The following is a 23,360-nucleotide window of genomic DNA, read 5'->3' as shown; positions in this document are numbered from 1 at the left end:
GATTGTACGCTGTCTATTGCAGTCAAGGTACAAGACGAAGGTCGCAATAGCTTGACTTTGTGAAGATGATATATGGTTGCTGCATTCACCATTCTGATTTTCCATCTAACGTTTATGGCTCCGATAAAGTTATTGAAAATCTTGGCTAGATTTGGATGTCACTATGACTAAGATCAATAAAATATTTCTGCTGCTTGAAACGTCATATGGACATGGTTATCTGAATCTTTTATGATATCGGACAAGACGCTGCCCATAGAACTTTATAGTCTTAAACTGAGATTTATCAAAAATTTACTGTTTTATTTTTATTAAGAGACTAATAAGGCTGATTGGGCTGGATTTCGTGCTTGATAATTCCCCTATTGTACTGTTTATATTGTCTGATTAGTCTTACCCTAACACAATCTTTTCAGTAAAGAATCGTTAAAAAAATTATTAACAATCTTTCTAATTGCCAAGTTCATTGTTAGTCGATTTTTAAATCTTTTACAATGTTTTTCCTGTGTAAATTGTTATGGTAAATTATATTAATTTTGATAATTTAGATAATGTTGTCAGTTAAGTCAATTTCTTATTGTAAATTTAATCGAATTTGAGAAATTAAGAAAAGGAAGAAACTACCCTATATTACTATGACAGGCTATTACGAACTGGATCTTTGCCATTGCAATCAAGATATTTGACTGGAATACCGACCAAAGAAGGAAATGGAATTTGGATTTATTATTTTGCATTACTAACTTGGTTTTACCATTCTGAACTACTAACTTGGTTTTACCATTCTGCACTACTAACTTGGTTTTACCATTCTGTACTACTAACTCGGTTTTACCATTCTGTACTACTAGCTCGGTTTTACCATTCTGCACTACTAACTTGGTTTTACCATTCTGTACTACTAACTCGGTTTTACCATTCTGTACTACTAACTCGGTTTTACCATTCTGAACTACTAACTTGGTTTTACCATTCTGTACTACTAACTTGGTTTTACCATTCTGAACTACTAGCTCGGTTTTACCATTCTGCACTACTAACTTGGTTTTACCATTCTGTACTACTAACTCGGTTTTACCATTCTGTACTACTAACTCGGTTTTACCATTCTGAACTACTAACTTGGTTTTACCATTCTGTACTACTAACTTGGTTTTACCATTCTGCACTACTAACTTGGTTTTACCATTCTGCACTACTAACTTGGTTTTACCATTCTGCACTACTAACTTGGTTTTACCATTCTGCACTACTAACTTGGTTTTACCATTCTGCACAAAACGGATAATTAGTATTTCTTGTGAGCTCTGTTTCTAAAAATCTACCATTAAAAATAGCTCTGAGGGATGAGCAGAAATTAAAAGATAAAACCTGGTATGATAAGGTTTTACCATTCTGCACTACTAACTTGGTTTTACCATTTTCTTCTACTAACCTGATTTTACCATTCTGAACTACTAATCTGGAGAGATGTCCGGGCCTACATTGACGCCAGTTTTTCTCAATTTTTTCCCGAGTTTTATCTGAAGTTATAATCCCTGCTTATCCCGTAGATAACCATGAAAAATGCTATCGAATGATTTTTCAAACTAGAAAGCTTTTGACCAATTGTAATTTCGGGCATAATGCAAGAAAATCATACATATCCCCATCCCCCTGAATAACATGGTGATTTCATTTTAATAAGACAACAGAACATGATATGGTACTGATAAGAAATATTGTTATTGGTATAGACCAATCATAGTCGTCATCATTCTTCAAATTATATCACCGTATCATACCTGGCTTTATCTTTTAATTTCTGCTCATCCCTCAGAGCTATTGTTAATGGTAAATTTTTAGAAACAGATCTCACAAGAAATAATAATTATCCGTTTTGTTGGATACTGTACTCAAGTAAGGAGCAGATCAAATAGAAATAATGTTCCTTTAGCAACAGTTTCTCACTTCTGATAAACGTCGTAGGCCTACCTGTACTCCGTTGCTGAAGGAACACAAAAGAGAAGCGAACGCATAAAAAGGTAGAAAAGTGAAGTAATTTCAACTTGTAATGAAAGGGACATAACTCAATTTAATTGTCAGACTACAAATAAATGGTATAATATCTCTTGTTCCTAAAAAGTATATGGTTTATGTGTAGCTAAAGGGATAGAAATCTCTTTTAGGACGACCAGACTACAGTTAATTTCAATACGACCTAATGTTTTTTTAGAGGTTCTTTTTGTCTTTATTATAGACTATGCTATAAAGGTGGGTTTATACAGAGCGCGAACGCGAACGCGACCGGCGCGAACGCGACCGCGAACGCGACTTTTCATCAGTTCAGTCATTCAAATAGAGCGCGAACACGAACGCGGAAAACCGTCGACGGCTTTCAATGCGGATCGCCTCTTTTGTTGTTAAAATTTGGTCATATGGTCATTTTGGAATCATCTCTCCGATTTCCTTCCAAATATCTTTCTTTTTTACTGTCTCTTTGTAAGTTTTTTCAGCTTTGTCAAACAAAACTGGATTCTTTTCAACTTCTAAAATCAAAACTTCCGTTTTATCCATTGTTTGTACCCTACAAGCAAATTGGAAAAGCCATGTGCACAAGTTTCTATTTTAGAAAATGATGCAAGGGAGGTGGTACAAGCTGATTGGTTGATAGCAAGAAATCCGCCGCGACTTTCTGAAAAATTCGCTCTTGGGGCAATCTCGGCGGTCGATCGCGCGAACAAATATTTGTTCGCGTTCGCGTTCGCATTCTATTTGAACGGTCCCTCTATAAAATGATGAAACCATTCCATGACGAAAAACCGCGTTCGCGTTCGCGTTCGCTGTATAAATGCACCTTAAGTTTTAGAAAAAAACGTTCGTAATTTATATCTTATCAATATCAAATCCAATAATAGTGAAATAAACGATTTTCTGAGTATATTTGTAGCAACTTACACAAGAATGTATCATCTCTCGCATACAATTTTTGGAATCCCCAATATTTACAAGTTTTTTTTAGTTAATTCTAAAGCGTATCATATTCAGGAACTATTGTAGATCATTCGTTTTATTTGGTTAATTAAAATGCACAAATTTTAATGTTGCGTGAACTTTAAAAATGTCAAGGATAGTCTTTGTTAAACAGTCATGTCTGTTACTATAAATAGAGATGATGATATGTAATGTTTACTTTGTTTCTAAAAATAAATCCCACGTAATCATTCAGTTATTATTCAAATAAATCTGATTCACAGAGAATGAGTATCAAACGTACGATTTTCACAATGGCCCTAACTCAACATAGACTACCGATATGCTCAAATTTAAAGGATTCACTTCAAAGTTTTGTGTTAAAAAGATTAAAAAACACGAATCAATCGATTGATGTTAAAAATATTTGGTTGAAAAAAGAAACGAAAAACGAGGTGAGTTATTATTTATTACTAACTATGATTGTGTTACTAGGCTGCGCTCTCAGGGGCGGGGGAGAGGGAAATGGGCGTATAGACGGGGGAGGATAGGAGGGGGGGGGGTAACTACGATTGGATTACTAGGGTGTGGGGTGGGGGCGCGGGGTTTGAGGGGGAAGGAGGAAGTGCGTGTGTTGAGGGGGAGGGGGGAATCTGTCTGGTCACCAAAGAAACGACTGATATTGATCGGTAGATTTAAATAGACCTCTTGACTGTGAACATGACACATTCCCTCGCGTCATTATGGCATAGCGTTCCAATCTCGCAAACGAACTGTGACACGATGGCAGTGAAGGGTCATTGATCTCAATGTACGAATATTTGGCTGTCTTTATACAAATACTTGCTAATTATATTGTATAAAACGTACATGTATTGAAACTATCTAAATCAAAATAGTTCCAACAACCGATAATCTCAATTATTTTCAGAACTTATTCTTGGAATTTCTGGCTTAAGCTTGATAGATGATTAGTTACAGCGAGACAAAATATTTAAAATCCGATGGACAATTGTCGAGAGAGCAAGAGTATGTCGAAAAGTTTACTGTCTAATTGATTTTTCCAAAATAGTAGTCGATTTCAGCTTCAGCGTGGATTATTGCATGGTACATACAATGACCGTTTTCTGTGGTCAGAATGTAGTTATGTTACTCCATGTTTTTTCCTTTTAGCTAACTCCAACCGAAATAGAACGTATCAATGCCAGAAGACTTCAGAATAAACAATCGGCCAAGAAAAGTCGACAGAAATCCAAGACGAGAGTTGAACTATTAGAGAGGGTAAGTTCAAGAAATTTCAAAAGCTTTCAGAATGGGAAGTGTCCATGTTGTTTGCCGATTCTTTTGCCTTACATTTAGTACTGAATCAAAATCAAAATTAACCGAAGATGTTTAAAGAGGTCGCCAACTTTAATTTGTCAATTGGATTTACGATTCAAAATAAAACCTTCAATTGTGCGTTAAGAATCGTTAAAGGGGTTCGAAAGAGGTTTATTAATTGTTGCATGTATTTTTTACATTCACAATTCCGATCTGACGTCTATCGTTCCTATAATTTCACATACGTACAAACAAGGAAAAATTATGACCATAATAAATGTTGGGCTATTACGGATTGCGTCTTACACCTTGACTACAATGGCCATCATTTTTATATCACGGTAGTTTGTAAGTACGATTTGATTGGATTCAATTATAGCCAATCCATAATGATTACAGTCTTTCTGTCAAAGACTCTGATTGGCTGTATTCGGTGGATAGTGGCTATTGCAGTCAAGGTATAAGACGGAGTTCGTAATAGCTTGACATTGTGAAGATGGATTATAACGTGATATGTAAAAGTCAATTGTGTTTCTCCGATAGTGATGTCATAATCTGGCCGAGTTTATAATATGGAATTACATGAACCACGGGCGTGGAGGAGAAAGCACAACTTGGTTATTTCTTCACAAGTCTGATAATCATTGTAAAATTTGTTTGTCTTTCCAGGAGTTTTACCAGTTACAAAAACAAAATGAAACGCTTAAGAATGAAATTCAACGATTAAAAAAACATATTAGTGACAGTCGAACTGAAATTTTAAAGAATAAGTAAAATGTGTTGTGGTTTCATTTTGTAGCAATATTTACCGAATAACCTTGATAGAAACTATTTATTTATTTAATTCGTATTATTTAATTTATTTTATTTAATATTTTTATATGGAATTAAAATATTGAGATATTATTAACAAGTATTAAGCTTGTACTTCTAACCTATCCAAACTTAAAATGATCCGTTATGTATTTAATAATATATTTACAGTATATTAATTAGGGGAGATCCATACAACCAGCAACTGTGTCTATATCGTTTCTCTTAGTGTCAAACAATGTATAGATTTTAGTTCCTAATTTAATTTTTTTTTCATTAATGTCAATTCAATAATCCTTGTTATATAAATTTCATTTAATTCAAAAACTTTTTAGAAATATTTAAATGTTCAATTTTCAACTTAACATTACGATTATGATATAATATAAGTATTTGAAATCACAACCTGCAAATTGGTACGAACATCCACTTTAAAACGTTTAGTCATCAATATAAAATAATCCTTTAGCGACATTTAGGAGTAGAGATCACATTAAATAACGGACACAATTTTATGGTATACTACTCCAGTTTTATTACACACTACGTTTCAACAATCTACATTGTCATCTTCAGGAGAAATGGGATTTATTGCTCGTATTGTATCTGAGTCACTGGTGGTCTTTAGTCCAGGGTCTTTAGTCAGGTAATGATGTTAATATACCCCTTCCCCACCAAACACCTTAAAAAACTCGACTGGAAATCGAATGATAAAACAGTTTCCCCGATTCGAATGCAAAGTCTAGGAAAGCTCTTTGGGATCTTGTTAATGAAACAATGCTGAACAGAATTCTATATATTCAAGAATACTATATTCACCCTGTTTAAAACAGAACAAATCTGATATTTTATTGTTTTATTTTTCACGTAAAAGCGGGGCTTTACAAATAAAAAAATATATACTCAATTAATGCTGTAAAAACATACAGTTAATACTTGATACTATATCCTTTCCTACAGAATTAACCAAGGCAACCAAAGGTCACAAATTGTGCAGTTTTTAACTTCCGGGTTGCTGGTAAGGAGGGATTGGAATAACAGACATATTGTCTTGAATATTATTTTTATAAGTTTAAATCACATTGTAAATCAGTTAAAGGATCACCAATTAACTTAATTTAAACATAACGTTATACTATTTTAATGGTTTTGAGTTTTCGAAAATTAGGTTCCAGCAATATAAGTAATGCAATGTAGAAAGTTTTAAGGATACAATGTTTCTGACAACGAGGTCCAGCACCCTAAGACAACAAAAACCACCGATTTCACTAAACGCTGTTCCCTACACGAAACTGATATCGTGAACTTGATCATCTTTTATTTTATAATAAAATTGTTTAATAATAAATCATTCATTATTATCCAGGATGACCTAGACAATTATTGAGGGCATGGAAGATGAAGATGAAGTAAGCTACCACTTGTAAACTATTACAAATCCAAACAATTACTAATTTGTTCTATGACAATTCTTCAGGGCATTGGAGATTGCAACGTCTGTTTTGTTGTTAAAGCTCGACTCGGTAGTTTTTAAGTTTCGTTTCAGATAGATTTGTTTTACGACACATTAAAATGTTGGAATGGTTAAAACGAAACGAGAAATCACTGACTCGTTCAAATGTTTTCTACCTTAGGCGTTGTAATGCTGAACTTAAAAAACGATTATGCACGTGTTGACAATCTGGGTCCGCCATATACAACAGATAAAATACTTCGCACGACGGAGAATGAATCACATCACAGTTGATAACAGATATTGCGTTCGAATTCCGAGAATGTTGACCGTTGTATTTATTTATATCTTTTGATTCAACCTTAATTATTTCCGCACACACACATCTTTTTTGACGTAAATCGGAATTTCTGACTTCACCGAAGATTTCTGAAAACGATATTTGAATAAAATAAATGGAAGCACTTATGTACCACTGCGTGAAAATGTGTGGTAATTAGATTGCAAAGAATCATTAGTATAACTATTGACGACAGGGAGACTCATACTGTTTTTGGTAACCGGAACTTTGTTTTTGGTCGCATTTCCGACTTCATTAACTACGTTACAGTTGGCGTTTACCGTTTGCAGACTGTCCACTGAGTTTTCCATCCTGCGTTTTTCAAACAAACCGGCTTTCACTCGCTTCTCGTCCAACTTCCGGCTAAGTTTTTCTTGATTCTTTCTGTGGTAGCACCAGAAATGTACACCAAGGAATCCTAAAAACACCGTCGCTATGACAACATATGGTATCCATAGTAATGACTGGCCTTGTGAGATCACTTCCGTCGAGGTTGAATTTAGTGTAGTCATAGGAATCGGGGTATTAAATCCGACATCTTTCTTGGTCTGAAATAAAACAGAGAACTATCAATAACAAGAATTTGAAGAGTTTGTCTTTCTTCAGCGTTGTCATAGAAACGAGAAGATGTGATTATCAGCAGTAAAAAATAAACATGGCGAATGGAAAATGTAATTCGGCGATAATGTAAATTAACGATTTTCTCTTGCCCAGACTTAATTATTCAAAGGATTTGAAATGAGGGAATTTTGTCTGATTCTCAGAGATCGAATATCATTAGATAGTTACATAAAGACCAAGTTTAAACAGGGACTGACATCATCTATTTGACCAAGTCAGCAGCCATGTAATTGCACAATTCTGACAAGTCTTAATTCGATATTCAACATTTTGGACCTGAATAATTATGTAGAGCTCCCTGTTTGGCAGTCACCAAAATATTCGCTTTCGCTTTGAAAGATAATAAGAATTGAACTATCCGTATCACATCTAAGGATATAAATCTGACATCTGGTTCTTCTGAAATAAATTGAACAAAATCTCACCACTTCAAACTCGAAAGCGGTTATTATGGTACCATCATACTATAATTAGAAATGCAAGCAAATAACAAGTAGAGAGTGGCAATGGTCTAAATTGTAGTTGTGTTGAATTGTGGCAGAATCTGAATGAAGATTTTAATTCAGAATTCAGCAAATCTTGAACTCTAGTGTCAAGTATAGTGCTGTCCATATTCTTAAGATAGTTTAGGCCTGTTGTGCGATATTCTCTCGGTAGTAAGTCGTAAAAAAAAATATCTTAGACTGGCTTCCGGTAGTGAAGAGTTTCAAAATACTAGTTTCATTAAATACTAATAAAACTAATTGTTTTTAAGACAGACTATTCACGCCTTTCAGTAAGGTCAGAAGTAAAATATCGGTTAGACATAATAAGAACTCCATGTCATTCATGTCTATCAAGCAATAAGACCTGAAGGCAATTTATGTTTTGAACTGACTTCTATACTCAACCAGGATCGCCGACCGGTTAATTTCCCTATTTTAGAATCTGTCCGCCTGGAGAAAAATATATTTATCCGGTTTTTATAATGAGACTGATCAATATGGTTAATAGACACACTTTATGATCAGATTTCATGTCGTCCAGTAGTTGAAGAGATGCAGTCATCTTTTCATGTGATAGAACACATCAGCAGCCAATAATGCAAAATTCCGTGTAATGATGAACGATTTAAAAATTAGAAGTATTCCAATGCGTAGCTTCAAAATAGAACTCATTCACTCGCTTTTTATGAATCAGTAGACGGAGGATTCACGAAATTGTCAAATAGGGGCAGCAACAAGCATTTAATAATGATAAGACATTAGAACTCGGATGGGAGACAAAGCCGGGCCAGTCAACCCCATTGCATACATTGTGTCTATTACGTTTAAGTAACTGTGGGCTGTCAATACTAGTTAAACACCTTTCAGGAACTCTTTGAGGTTATTTTAAAGGTCAAAACATTATCACATTATTTAACCAAATAATGTTTCCATGGTCGAAATATATTTTCATGGCATCTTTTCCCTTGTTAAAATCGATCCTCTCTGTTTTCATAACACCTAGTCAGGACATGTTTCTTTTTAGACTGAAATTCGTGTAAATCACTAACTGAGGCAAGAAAGATGGTCTGAAAGTGTTTTGGGTTATTGGAGCTTACATTTTGACCTTTCCAATTAAATGTCTGTTGTTCCTGTAGATCCAATGAACTTTATTCATGATGTTGTGATCTAATCAAGTTTTCCAGTATTTTAATTGGCAATAATCGAAAGTAGGAAAGGTGTAACTTAAGTTAAGTATTAAGTGACCCGATAAATATCTTTACTATGTCAAGCCATTACGAACTGTGTCTAATATCTTGACTAAAATATTACGAAAGTTTGTAGCTGCAGTTATTTGTATTGGGTTGTACATTGTAAAAAAAAGAAAGTTTAAAAAAATAAACATTAACAAACCATTACTTCCATATTTTCAGAAAACACTTTTCCCGCGAAGAAATAAAAGAAAATGTTCCAACTATCCGGAATAATTCAGACACACGATCTTCCAAAGTTCGGGTGGGGTACTGCTCTTTTATCCTAGTGTGTTTCTTGCTGCGTGTATGAGCACAACGATGAGTGGCAGTATACAGACAATAGTTGGCACATGTCCTTTTATCTGATCTATGACTCCGAATAACAAAAACAATATCAACCTATTCAATTGTCACTCTTTGACACCGGATTAGCCTCCTAAGGTTAATCAAAGTTAACTCGATAATCCAGTTCGCCATTCGTTTACAACGGCTAACAATGATTCAAAAGCCGAAAAACTGCAAGACCACAGAAAACTGACAGTGATATTTGCCAAGCGATCAGCTTGCTAATTGGACGGATACAATAGATTGTTATGGCCCAAATAACGATTGGAAGCAATAGTTTGACATGTTGTAGTCTATTCTGACTACATAAAACTAGTATAGTACCATGTACTAGCTAGTTGAGGACGATAGTTTGAATGTTCTAGTTCGATTCTGAACACAGAAAACTACCGTTGTAACTAGAAACTTGTTTGATTGTAATCGATAGCTTGGCATGCTCTGATCACAGATAACATTATAATCATTGTACGTCTAGTCATCTTCACAAAGTCATGCTATTACGAACTTCGTCTCATACTTTGACTGCAATAGCCACTTTTCTTGTATCATGGAGGTTTGTCAATGTAGCTATATGAGTGGATTGTTAGCGATTACAGCCAACAGACAAGATGTTTACAGTCCCTATGTCGAGGGGTCGGATTGGCTATATTCGCTAGCGTACAATCCAATCAAATATCGAATTTCGTGATACAAGGAAGGTGGCTATTGTAGTAAAGGTATGAGACGAATTTCGCAATATATTATCATTGTGAAGATGCTAGCTTGATAGTTTGGTATGCTATAGATCCATTCCATACAAAGAAAAATGTGAAGGTGACACCATCTAAAGAATTTAATATTTCAATTCATGAAATGAGAACTCTCGATGGAGTGACCTTTTGTTCAAGAGCGAATTAGACTGTCAGGCCTATTGTTTGTAAGTATTTACAATGAATCTGGGGACTAGTAATTTAAACCGAGGGACAAGTAATTCACTTCCAATCTTATGTAATACTCCATGTTGGAACTCATAATTGCTTCCTTTATCAATACCGTTTACTTTCAAGGACATTTCATTTTTCATTCACGACAGTTTAAAAAGAAATTGGAGCTTAAAGCCATTTTTTAGTAAACTTTATTGGGTTTTTAAAGCCATAATGTAGTAAACTTTATTGAGTTTTAAAGCCATTTTGTAGTATACTTTATTGGGTTAATCTAATGGCGTTCTGTTCATTATCTTACTGAGTTATTGAAACGACGGGCTATGCCCAATTATCTCAAATCGTATGGGCGAATTGGATGTATTTTTTTCTATTAAGAAAATGAAACATTGGAACCTTATTGTGCCAATGGGTGCTTATTAAATGGATTTTTTTCGCTCTTGTATTGTGCCAAAGCTGTAATTTAGAAATATTATCAGCTTACTTCACGCCTTCCGCTACTTGCTACGAAAATTACAAACACTGATTTATGACACAAACAAATTGACAAATTATCTTTGTTAGATTCATTGGAAATAAAATATCAAAGTTACAGACTCATTCTAACACGAAATACCACAATTCTCTCCTAAACGTTTTTTTTTTATTACGAAATTCTCGTCTCTGACAATTTAAATCAGTATCAAAGCGCAACCTATGTAATGACATTTTTGTCTTAAAGAGAATGAACCAATATAGTTAATCAATGCTTCCTAACCTCAGCGATATCTTTCCTCCAGAAAGAGTTCTTCCAGATCTATTACTCGTATCTATTACGTATTTTTCTCGAAAAATGTATTCAAGGATTTACCATGAATGAATGGCTTTGGGTCGAATGTCCGTTCACGATTGTCTGTATATCCAAGGTGAATGACGTCAATTTTAATCGTAGACCCCCTTTTCTTGTATTTCCTTCCTGATCAGACGACCAAGGGCAATAAGACAATCAGATTGAACAATAAACAGACGCTGTGGTTGCTAGACACAGATAGAAATAGAAAATTGATTTGCTGTTCTGGCAAAATGTCATTGTCTGTTCATTAGCCCAATCTGGTGTTCTCATGAAGATTTTGCTATATTAAGCAAGGGCAAAAATTAGGCATATTTTTAATCTTAAAATTTCCATTACAATTCTGTACTTGCATGACTCAATAACCGTTCATAGCTCAGCTAATCGTTTTCTATTTCCGTGATTGGCTTATTTTAGAAAACTTATATTGTTTATTGTCCAATATTACCACTAGAAAGTGTTGTTTTCAACGTGTTTTAAAGAAGCAATTAACTAAAAATACCAACTATACAAGAACTAACTCTAATTTGTGTGAAGGATAATTTTCTAAAATTAAACAGTTAAAAGCATGAAGCATCTATTTCTGTTCTATCAAAGACAATTAATCTACATCGGGAGTTAAAATTGTTGATGTTATTAATTCTAAATCAATGAATACTGTACTACATAGTTGTTTAACGCTTTTCTATTTTATCGCAAATTGAGCTGTCTTTTATACTGAAATGTCAAATTCTAAAAGAGAATAAAAATTAGATTTATTTTCGAGTTTTTCTGAATTGCTAATCCATTATGCTAATCCATTATTAGTTATTCGGATTCTCTGACAGTGAGTTTTCAAATCAGAGCCAGAGTGACACTACACAAGGTGTCTCAGAAGGATCAGCATGACCTGTATTTATAGACATCATCTTGTCAAGCTATTACAAACTGCGGCTTATACCTTGATTTCACTGGGCTCTTGTATCACGGAATGCAGCAATTTGATTGGATTGAACGCTAGAAAATATAGCCAATCAGGGCATGCGACATAAAAAAAATTATGGCTTAAGCTTAACAGGCTTTCTGTCAACGACCCTGATTGGCTGTGATCGGTAGCATACAATCAAATCAAATTACCGCATTTACAAACTTTAATGAAATCTTCTCTACGCCACATCGTAATAGCTTGACATCCACCAACAACTACCTAGTTTGCGACATCAGAATCCGCTGGAAGCGAACGTTAATTTGTCATCTACCAACCAACCAGCTTGACATGCAGCTATACTATTACTATTCTTAATTTATTCATATCATTTTAATTTCCTTTCGGTTTATATTCCATTTAAAATCCTATACAGAGAAGATGATCAATACCTCATGCTAATTAATATTATTAATTATAATATTAATTAGTACACGTTGATGTCTGAAATCTAAAATTAATCATCGACATTCAATTCTTTATTCCATTTGAGTCAATGACCCATCAGGCACATAATACACAACAGACATATATATAATATACAAAACAATATATATACATAATTTATAGACACGGTTATAAGTCACCACTGTTGGAAGCAGATTTATTTTTTCTTTGATTTTTGTCTCCGATTAGAGTCTTGTCTTGAGTTTCAACGGCTGGAACGGGCATACTAAGAGACAAAAATATCCAGTTGGTCATTTTCCACCTTGTCGATAATCACGTGCAATGGAAAGGAAAGGGATTAAGATTGGATGATGACGATCTGTCTTGCAGACGATAAAACTATCGGAGATAATTATCAAACTCTTGTCGGCGACACGATAATCTTGCCATGGAAGTACGGGCACACGCGAGATTTTACTCAAGATTCGAGTCGGAGACAAAAATCTCCAACCAAGACCGCTTGTGTGCCCGCACCTTAACTCATTACAATTGAAGACAAATCTTAGGTCGAACATTTATTCAAACAGTCATTTTGGAACTTAAACCTGATATTGATCATCAAATATCTCAACGACTTTTGGCGATTAAGCAGCTGGTTAAGCAATCAGCGCTTTGTTTGCGGTTTGTTTTCTAGTTAAGATGTTTGCGCTTTCTGTTATGCTGTTTATATGGTTTCATTGTTTGCGCTTGGCTGCTCTTGTTTGAGCTTTTAGTCGGACCCAGCCAGTAAGACTACATCGCCTTAAAATAATTAGATTAATGATCAAGATCATCTCGGTATAATAAACAAGATTAGCTATGATTGAGTCGTCAGACGATGAACAGGAAGATTCACAATGATGTCGACAGCTTGATATTCTTCTAGATATTGATCAGAGATCAGAGATTTTTACACTTTCTTAACTATCAAAACTTTAAAGAAAAGCAGTCTATGTCAGTGCTTCAACAAGGGAGGAATTGGACCATTGGTAGAAATTATTGCCAGGGGGATGGGGAGGAATCGTCAGACCGGAGAGGAAATAAGAGACAATTGACGTCATTCACTGCGGAAATACAGAAAATCGTGAACGAATATCCGCCCAAGGCAAACATTGAACTATCTCGACTATTATGATTTTGTATCCATTCATGGTTAATCTTTGAATATATTTTTCGTGTGACTGATTTATTTCGGAGAGGAACAGATTTGCAAAAACTCTTCCGAGGAGGTTGAGAAGCATTGGTCTGTGTTGGTATGGGGTAGAATATATTCTAATCTGTATACCAACATAATATTCACAATGGCCAAGGTATTACCATACGTCTTATACCTTGACTACAATAGCCAGTGTTCTTGTATCACGGAAGTTTGTAAATGCAGTAATTTTGATTGGATTGTATGCTTGTGAATACAGCTAATTAGATCATTCGTCAGAAAGTCTGTCTTTCTGTCGAGGTATTTGACAAATCGCTGCAATTTGTGATACAAGAATAGTGGCTACAAAAGTCAAGGTATGAGACGAAATTCGTAATACCTTAACAATATAGTGAATTGAAGATGATATACAACAGAATCAATCTCAATGTGTTAATTTTCACTTGTCAGACATGGTCAGATAAAATAGAAGCGGTTTTGCCTATCTACTAACTGTGACAACTACATTATCAAATTGCCACATACCAACAAGCACGTCGTGTAGGCCTATTATTTCGTAATACAAGAATTTCACAACTGCAATGTTCGCAATTTCGTCGTTAAAATGAATTTTACTGAAAACTTTTTCATTAATTTGAATGCCAACTTCAAAATAGCCATGGCATTCTCAGAATGGCTTTTATTTCATGTTCATTATTTATTACAAGTAAACTCACAAAACCTCATACTATTACTTTTGTGATATACTATTACTTTTGTGAAGGTTGTTTTATCTCTGGTTCGAATCCTCAATCTGAAGGTAGGAACGATTACGATGTCAGTGCCAGTGCTTACCTCAAATATCTCAAATAAGGCGATGAAGGTTCGAATCTCAATCAAGGCAAGATGTTCTCGGTTTTCTTACAGACCAGTTTTGCTCTCGGACTTGTACTCTTAATGATTCGCAATGAATAAAGAATTCGGGTGAAAATAAAACCACATTAAATTCTGAAAATCTTTTGAAATCATGCAAGTAATGGATATCAAATACATCACATATCCTTTGAAGCCACATTAATCACTGTAGATTTTTTGATTGAAAAACTACGGAAGTCATTTAAAACCTTCGGTTAGATCATTCAAAATTCTTGAGTCGTTTAATAACTAACTAGCCAAGACTTATAACTTCGAATCACTTCAAGATGACTGATTAAATATCAGTTTATATGCACTGTTTGTCCTCATATAATAGCTCCTTAGCTATGTGGACTCTCTGAAAGGCGTGACGTGCAGAGTTGACAAAGCGACAAACCAAGTTCACTTAATTGCTATATGGACTCTCGAGGAGAAATGTCGCACAAAAAAAACTGATTGGCATAAGGTCTAAATGTCTGATGTTTCGACATAGTGGCATGTTCTGAGAGAAAACAAAACGCCCATAAATCGTTATCCTGCTTACCAAAAAGGGGCCAAATACTTAATACATATACATGTAATGAAAAAAACCCAGAAAGTTTAGGAATCCGCCGGAACATTCATTCATCGTATCGAAAGCATGTACCAAATGATCTGATACTCGTTATAACCAATTCGTGAAAACGCAATAGCCTGTTCTAACTGTCACCATATGGTAAACCCAGCAGATATGAGCTGAGCTCTGATTTGGTGACAAAATTAACTCTTGACTTTTCATATACTTTGGTGGTGTTAAGTTTGCAGATCGAACATTTAATTGAAATGAAATAAAAAGACAATCTTACCTGCTGTAATGAAAGGTATATTTTGGGCTCCACCGTGACAGGATCACTATTCCACTCTCTAGTGCAGAAGATCGGTTCATTTCCCTCTTTCTTGAGACAAATCTTTGAAAATTCTTGACATTGATTTTTATTACGTTACTAGGTAACGGCGTTTGGAACTGATAGATATCGATCCGCTACAGCGATCTCTATTACACACATTAATAACGTGTACAAATTACTCCCTTTTTTATTTATTACCATCATCAGTAATCTGATATTAGTCCGCAGAGAAAATTAGTCCGAAAGAGATATGAATATTGGCATACTGCTCTAGTTGAAAGATTGAAACCATTTTCAAGCCTTGCTCTGGCCTTAATGAATGTGGAAATCGATGATCTCCTGAGCTTTATTGAGACTAAAATATAAACTAGAGCGCCAATGAATGGTTAGGTGTTAATGTATCACATTGAAACTTTCTCAGATGGAAAAAATGATTTTCTGGCAACTTATTCATCTGCATTCGAAATTTTTAACATCTCTTTATAGTTCAATGGAGTGATAGTAAAAGCAATTTACTGTCCTATTATATTAAAGAAAGATTCGTGTACATCAGATGATTTGGCTTAATCCTAAAACAGCCACTAAAGCACACAGAATTTTCTGTTAAAATCATGGAACATAAATATTGCATGACATTTTTTTTCTTTCCGAGACACCAGATGCCACGCTGAGAACAGGTTATCAAGTAAGTATTCTCTTTAGCGCGTTAACATAGATAATATTGTTTGTGTGGTACAGTCATCAATACCAATTTACGTCAGAGTATGGCTACTGAAAATCAAATAATGCTTTTTTCAGCAATCTACAGAATTGTTATCACCGAAAGGAAAATGGAGTCGTTGAGGGTTGTGCCCTTCCCACACTGCCTCTTTGTGATTCTAGCACCAATCTTCTCGCGGTCGTGAAACGAAGAAGACAAAGTGATAACTATAATATACCCCAGACGATGAGCTGTCCTTTAAATTTGTTGAGTTGTTAATCCCAAGACGCCATATATGGAAATATACTGATGAAATTATCGGTTTTAAAGTAAATATGTTGTCAACCTCTTGGAAATGAATTCACTAATTCACTATAAGGAAAACATCTTAGTTTCTCGAGGATCCTGACTTGCCTTGCTTTTACCAAGATAACAACTAAAAGGGACCCAGGGTGACCCAGAGAACATCTGCATTGTAAACAACTGCTAACAACTGAAAGCACGCAAGATTATCTGATCAATTGTTGAACTTAGTCGACCTGAATTAATAGATGTCTGAAAAGTTGCCGCCTCATGAATAAAAGTTGTTTTGGTTATCGAGCCGTGCGCTCAGTTTTTTCGACCGTTAAGATGGTCGCAGTTGTTAGAAGTTGGATAATTTGTCGAGGCGTATATGTTGAATGCAACTAATACGTTGCGATGCTGTGAATCGACCTCAGACCGCTTCATGTTAGGTTCTTAAGGATTCTGCCTAACTTGTCCTAGATCGAGCAAATTGGTATTCCTCGGATAATCAGTGCCCATTTATATGGGTATGTACTGATGTTGACTATTTTGATAAGGAAAGAAGATTTTCTCACCGCTAAACTTTCATCACTGATCAAAATGTAACTCTTGGTCACCATTTTCCTTATTTAATCAGAGAATGGCGCCATCAAATTATTAGCAAGCTACAATCTCCCCTTTCTTGTAAGAATTAATATTTTGTATAAATATCAATGCGCTAATGAGTAGCGAGTTGCTCAAATGGAATGGTAAGACCGAGTGTAATTATACTCGATACCAGACCACACGGGGTGATCGCACGTCATTATCTATTTCCCTGTAATTCTTCGTAACGTTTCATACAATCCATGGCTAGATATTTTGCGCAACGAAGTCCTCGTGAATCCGTTGTTAACAGATTGCAACGTTTCTGGACCATTTTTCTTCAGAAAACTACATTAGTTCCATGGAAAATAGATTGTTTACTTAAATTTGTATTTCACTTCAAATTCTAAAGTAAATTGCAATGCGATACTATTATGGTATCGTATTTTCCCTTTCAATAGTTAGGTTTTGCGACATGCCTTCTTCCATATTTGAGAAAGATTATAAATCGATTGACAACATCCACCTGTAAATAGTGATTAATCCTTGTTGTATACAAGACTTCAAGTAAATAACGTTGTGGTGTGTCGTCGACGAGCAATCAAAATCTCGGTCAATTTCTTTATATGAGCGTTTCGAGCAGATCAAATGCTCAGGATAGGCTATTGAATCCACTTTACAGGGGTATAGTCTTCTGAATACAGAAAATATAGAAAGTCGGTGGAAAGAATGAAACGCTCTAATTAAAATGAAATCAGAGATTTCATGAAATGTAATAAAACTATACATCATTTGATCATTTGCTTAAAATAAAATAACATATAATTGTGATTAGTTCTGATTTGATTACAAACATACTTAAAATACATGACAATGAAAATTGTTAATAAGGCTTTTTCAGTTGGCATAAGAAATATACAGACGACTATTAATATACTGGTATCAAAAGGAAAGTACATGATCATGGAATGGTAATTATGGCACAAGGCTATCACAGTTGGCTTGCTTGAAAAGTCGTTTTCATCGAGGCACTTTGTTTTCAACACAATTTGGCACTTTCTTCCTAGGTCGTGAAGAATGGCACAATTAAGTAAAGACAAATATTATTAACAGGCTGACAAGGCACCAATAAAAGAACCTGAGGTCCTGCATTCAAAGAAGGAACGATACTTATTTTATCACCCAGACACTTACAAAATAACACACTGTTTTGATGTCATGGTTTCCTGAATCACGGTTGCTAAGGCACGATTTAAAATTTGGCGCACTTGTTTCTCAACTCCAGGAGAACATTCGACGTAGCAGGTGGCGCCCAAATTTCGCGCCATTTCATCAGCGTCGGATTGGCTTATAAATTCTTTTCCTTGTTGATGTAATTCAGTAAGAAGAAAATCTGCTTGACGTAGATCAGCTTGTGTACCGACCAACACAAATGGTGTTTCGGGTGCCATGTTTTTGATATGAGGTATCCAATGTTTTTGAACGTTTTCCAAAGAATCTGGTTGTACAACAGAGAAACAAACAACAAACACATCTGTATCGTTAAATGTATTGTGACACAACTCGGCACAACTTTCCTGAAAAATATCGTTACATGAAATGAAACAAAGCATGCAGAAATTGTTAGAAACAAGGAAAAAAATCGAAATATGCATAAGCTTTTACAACAATGGAATGAATTTGCAGAATTATGTGATGTCTGCTGTTCCGGAATCTGAAAGTTATTTTACCTGTTGAATGCTGTCCATTATTTCTAAATCTATTTTTCTTCCTGCCACCTTCACACATCCTGAAAAAAGAATTCAGTAAATTTAATTCGAAAGCGACAAAACACTAGTAATTGATGTCTAATTTCCGTTTAATTTCAAGTTTCAATATGGCAACAACTATTATTTCTGCTTTTATTGAATTTCGCGCGATTTTATTTTTAATCTGAACCGTAATCGTAGCATGGTATTTGATTGCTACTATCTCATCTTTGTTTATCTAAGACTATTTTACATACAATCATGTACATTCCATTTGTTTAAAAAATTCAATACACACCTGTATAGTTATCGAATACAGCAGGTACATGCTGGGTAGGGTATCGGTTGGTAGCATACCCCATCAACATACTGGTTTTACCGACCCAATCATCTCCCACCACTACACACTTTAATCTTTTCTTGGATATTTCTAGTACCATTATGATTTCGATTAGAATTGTCTTTCGGTTCGATTGGTTCTAATAACTGTCGAAGGTTGGTCTGCGTTGATAGGCCTACTAGTTGGTAAGTTCGATTATCGATTGTATTTCAAGATCACTTATCTATAGGTGTTTGATCGGTTGCTGTTATCTTTCGGTTCGATTTGTATAAGAATCACAATAACTATTTATAAGGCTATAAAATAAAATGCTGCACTCTATTGACTTCCTATGTTCCGCCTCGCTCCCCTAAAATATGTGATGATCACTGTTTTTCACTCACAAATTGTTGGTACATGAGTAATATCATATGTTTTTGAACACTACTACATCAAATATTGAAATTGATTTATTAGCCTCGTCGTGGTTCATGAAATACTTTCACATCTTTCATCATTTTCCTCTCCAAATTGTTCAGTTGAAAAATATTATTACATATGCCTGAAAGAAAGAAATATAATTAGTAATACTGGTTAGAAAGCACTGGTCGAGAATGGAAGGCACTGAGAGAGAAGAACTTGGGTCGTGTGCTATTTTGAAAGCCGAATTCGGCCGGGGAGTGGGTCTGCTGCCCGAAAATGTCATCTTTTATGTCAATGTTTTGTCTTTGTATTCTTCGATCGCTACCCAAAAACACCTTGTTGTCGTGGCTGTAGCCCATGTTTCAACTATGTTCGCCGTGAATTAATCAGTCGTGACCACAATCAGTTATTATTAGGTTATAATATTATTATACGTTGTGCTATATTACTCGAAAGTCAACAAAACCGGGCTAAACTTAACATCTGACTGGTCTTCATTTAATCACTACTCATTTAAATTACATTATACAAAGATAGATAGATGTAAAATGACTTAAATAGGCCTAGGCCCTATCTTAGAAATTGATATACATGTACCAATATACTTTTTATAGGCTATGTTATTACCCATGTAGACCGCGCCTGAAGGGATGTTGAGTTAACAATTCAAGATACCAAATTAAAACTAAACTACTTACTATGTCAAAAACTAACACTGAGTTGACAAGCATAGCCGCTAAGTGGCATCAGGACTTCCAGAAGAGTGAGAATCATCTGCCTTCCAACGACAAGCTCGACGGATTATTATGATTATTTTCATGTCAATCAAGATAAATTAATTTCTTCAACACGAAAGAAAATGTTATTTACAAAGAAATAACTCTTTGGAAATTGGTACTATTGGTATATTAATCACGAGTAAAATGCGGTAAGAAATTGAATTAAGAGAAAATGTGAAAGTCTACCTACCTATCAATGTATGATATCAATACTTCAAATTCCAATCACTTGACAATTTCAACATGTGAACACTTTGATAAAATATCTTTTAACCCAACAGAGAGACGTGTGGTCCCGCCCTTCTAAATTTATCTCGGTCGCTATTTGAACATCCAAATTTAAACCAAGTTGAATAAATTAGAATGAAATCTGGATCTTACCTATCGTATATTTACAGTGTGAATACTTTTGTCGTCTGCTATAAGCTCGTGACGAAATTCCTATCCTCAGGTATTGTGTGGGTGAGAAAGGGAACGTTTTCATTCATAAAATGAGTCACTGTTAATAGGACGTAAGCCGTTGGGGTAGAAAATTAAAACAAAATTATGTCATAGTCAAATTTATTGCCATTTTCGACGAAATTCTCTTTTCATCTTGAAATGATTCATTAATTTTCTCGGGAATAGTGGTGTGGGAAATGACTGGCCGATAAAGTGTCTACCTGACGAAATCCCCGTAAACTTTTATATCATGAATTATCCTGTTTGTTTGATAATATGATCCGGACATATTTTTAAAAACTAATTTTTCATTGGTTGAGCTTTTTTCTACATCCAATCATCTGAACAAGATTAGAAATTGTATCCAATCACCGACATGCTCACAAACCAAACCAGGATAGATAATTCGCCTCAATCAAACACTTTTGGCTATATTTGTGTGACGTCCCAGGGTTTGCCCAAAGTAAACTCGAACCGAATTCAACTTTGACGAACTCGTCTCACTTTTCAAATGATTTTGATAATGACGAATAGATAATGCAATTGTTGGGTCAATTTCAATGTCTTGTTCGTTTCTAATTCTTGTATTAGCCATCCCTAAAAAAAAGGCCAGGGGTGCGACTTCTTTTTATAACATTTTTAAAGACCGATTTAGTCAATAATTGTGGGGAAAAGAAGATCCAGTTACATGCGCTTAACGAAGCTGTGATATTTAAAACACATTTCTTTTTTTCGGATGTTCAACTTAAAACATGGTCACAGTATACATTTTGGATTATTTAGAAAGACCAGTGCTGTCACGTACCAATGTATAAAACTGTTAATGGACATTTTAAGGGGATTTTCTCCCCTAAATTTACTATTGAAATCGTTTCCATTTAGGCCTACTGTTCAACGTCTGCGGCTGTCACCTTTGCCCAATCCCCCCGCTCAATTCCGTTCCCCAAAATGGCGTATCTGTGTCTTTAAATCATGTTAAGTTATTTTAGGGGTCTATATTGCTACATGGCTACGACAAAATATGAAGTGGGTTTATGAAAGTTTCATAGATTATTGTACTGATTTATTGCCCTAGTTTTGGTTCACATAAAGCAATATTTACAAAAATACAAAATAAATCTGGGATGAAATTGATACCAAGAATCATATGCTTACAACAAAAAAGTCAAACTGTCATTTTGGATGACTTTGGGGTTAGCATGACCACTGAGTTACACATTTCCGTTTCAATGTCATGACTGATCACATCAAAAAGCACGAGATCACTCTTATGTAACATGTAACAATATTTATCATAAAGCGTTATTAATCCAGTTGTAACAGTTGATAGTATCACTTAAAAATACAAATGGTGTTTTCTGAAATTTTTGAAACAGTACACCCCTTTTTGAATTTCTGGCTCGACACATATAAACAATAATAAAAATAGACAGTGTATTTAGACAACTAAAATGGCAGTGAAAGCAATGATATATATAGAATAAACCTTTCCAATCCATTCATTACTATTTCTACAATATACATAAATAAACATAACAAGAATCAAAACTTGGATATTTGATCGTATATTTGATATAGGATACTATACATTAAATTATTACTTAAAATACCACACAATAGTGTAGACTGCTGGTGTTATGTTTCAGGGTGCGCACAAAATATAATTGCACAACTACAAGAGACCTTAGCAAGATCCCATTTTGATCTTAGATTCTTGATGGTTTAAATTTCTTACTAAAAGGATCAATGATCATTAACCTTTTTTAATTCTGACATTTTTAGAACTTCAGATTTTGGATTGAAGTCAACTTGAACAATAATTCAAAATCTTATCTCAAAGAATCGAAATTATAAAGTGAAAAAATCGAAAAGATCAAAATTAAAACAATTAGAGTGATTAGAACTTTAAGATGGGTTCCCTTAAATATATAGGGGACTTCTACCAATTCCACATTTAAAAGCATACAAATAAAACATCCTTCAATATTTTGTGATAAACCTGCTTTTACCATTTAACACAATTTATAGCTACAAGAGTCTCAAACAAGGGCAGTAAGTTTTGGAATTAAGACAGCAAAATCAAATAAAATCATACATCAAAATCTCCCTTCAAGTCTACAAGTAAATATAGGGTAGTTCTCGAGTGAACCAGGGCTGTGTTTGTCACAAATTCGTGCTTGATCTTCAAAGCATCTAAATCTGGTAATGGCTTTTTTCAAATGTGAAATTTGACCTCAGTTTTGATCAAAATAGACAATATCATTATGTTTTTTACTTTTTCACAACAAAATGTCAAACATTTGATTTTTTCACCAATCTTTTAGAGGGAGCCCATAACCCTGGTTGGAATCCACCTTTAAAGTTCTAATACAAACTCCAATTGTCACTGGGGGTTATTTGCATCCAGAAAGTTCTGTCGCCATTCCTGATGATAGAATTCATT

The 23,360-nt window shown here is 34.7% G+C and overlaps 4 protein-coding genes across 4 annotated transcripts in view; 1 reads left to right on the top strand and 3 right to left on the bottom strand.

Annotated features, from left to right (window-relative positions):
• Positions 1-3,257: 3,257 nt before the first annotated feature.
• LOTGIDRAFT_232401 (hypothetical protein) lies at positions 3,258-5,470 on the top strand. Its single transcript, XM_009056726.1, has 3 exons — positions 3,258-3,407; positions 4,126-4,233; positions 4,942-5,470. The coding sequence occupies exons 1-3, from the start codon at positions 3,267-3,269 to the stop codon at positions 5,044-5,046; spliced, it is 354 nt and encodes a 117-aa protein (XP_009054974.1). The 5' UTR covers positions 3,258-3,266; the 3' UTR covers positions 5,047-5,470.
• Positions 5,471-6,710: 1,240 nt separating this feature from the next.
• On the bottom strand, positions 6,711-11,189 carry LOTGIDRAFT_161317 (hypothetical protein; the record flags this gene model as incomplete). Its single annotated transcript, XM_009056725.1, has 4 exons — positions 6,711-6,967; positions 7,210-7,426; positions 8,377-8,434; positions 11,098-11,189. The coding sequence occupies 4 exons, from the start codon at positions 11,187-11,189 to the stop codon at positions 6,711-6,713; spliced, it is 624 nt and encodes a 207-aa protein (XP_009054973.1).
• Positions 11,190-18,397: 7,208 nt separating this feature from the next.
• On the bottom strand, positions 18,398-19,395 carry LOTGIDRAFT_118856 (hypothetical protein; the record flags this gene model as incomplete). The annotated part of the gene is made up of 3 exons (XM_009056724.1): positions 18,398-18,784; positions 18,938-18,996; positions 19,254-19,395. 3 exons carry the CDS (start codon positions 19,393-19,395, stop codon positions 18,398-18,400), a joined length of 588 nt encoding a protein of 195 aa, XP_009054972.1.
• Positions 19,396-19,550: 155 nt separating this feature from the next.
• Positions 19,551-23,360, bottom strand: part of LOTGIDRAFT_232400 (hypothetical protein) — a 7,336-nt gene continuing 3,526 nt past the window's right edge. Inside the window, exon 9 of the mRNA XM_009056723.1 lies at positions 19,551-19,836. Within this exon, the coding sequence (XP_009054971.1) occupies positions 19,810-19,836 (27 nt within the window). The 3' untranslated portion in view covers positions 19,551-19,809. The remainder of the gene's footprint in view (positions 19,837-23,360) is intronic.

The sequence above is a fragment of the Lottia gigantea genome, assembly GCF_000327385.1.
Source record: "Lottia gigantea unplaced genomic scaffold LOTGIsca_29, whole genome shotgun sequence".
In the NCBI taxonomy this organism is placed as follows: domain Eukaryota; kingdom Metazoa; phylum Mollusca; class Gastropoda; family Lottiidae; genus Lottia; species Lottia gigantea.
This window is presented reverse-complemented; position numbering and strand designations above follow the sequence as displayed.

Coding starts and splice junctions, on each gene's coding strand:
- LOTGIDRAFT_232401 (XM_009056726.1), top strand. CDS start 3,267: ATGGCCCTAACTCAACATAGACTACCGATATGCTCAAATTTAAAGGAT. Junction 3,408..4,125: donor AAAAAGAAACGAAAAACGAG/GTGAGTTATTAT, acceptor TTTTCCTTTTAG/CTAACTCCAACCGAAATAGA. Junction 4,234..4,941: donor GAGTTGAACTATTAGAGAGG/GTAAGTTCAAGA, acceptor TTGTCTTTCCAG/GAGTTTTACCAGTTACAAAA.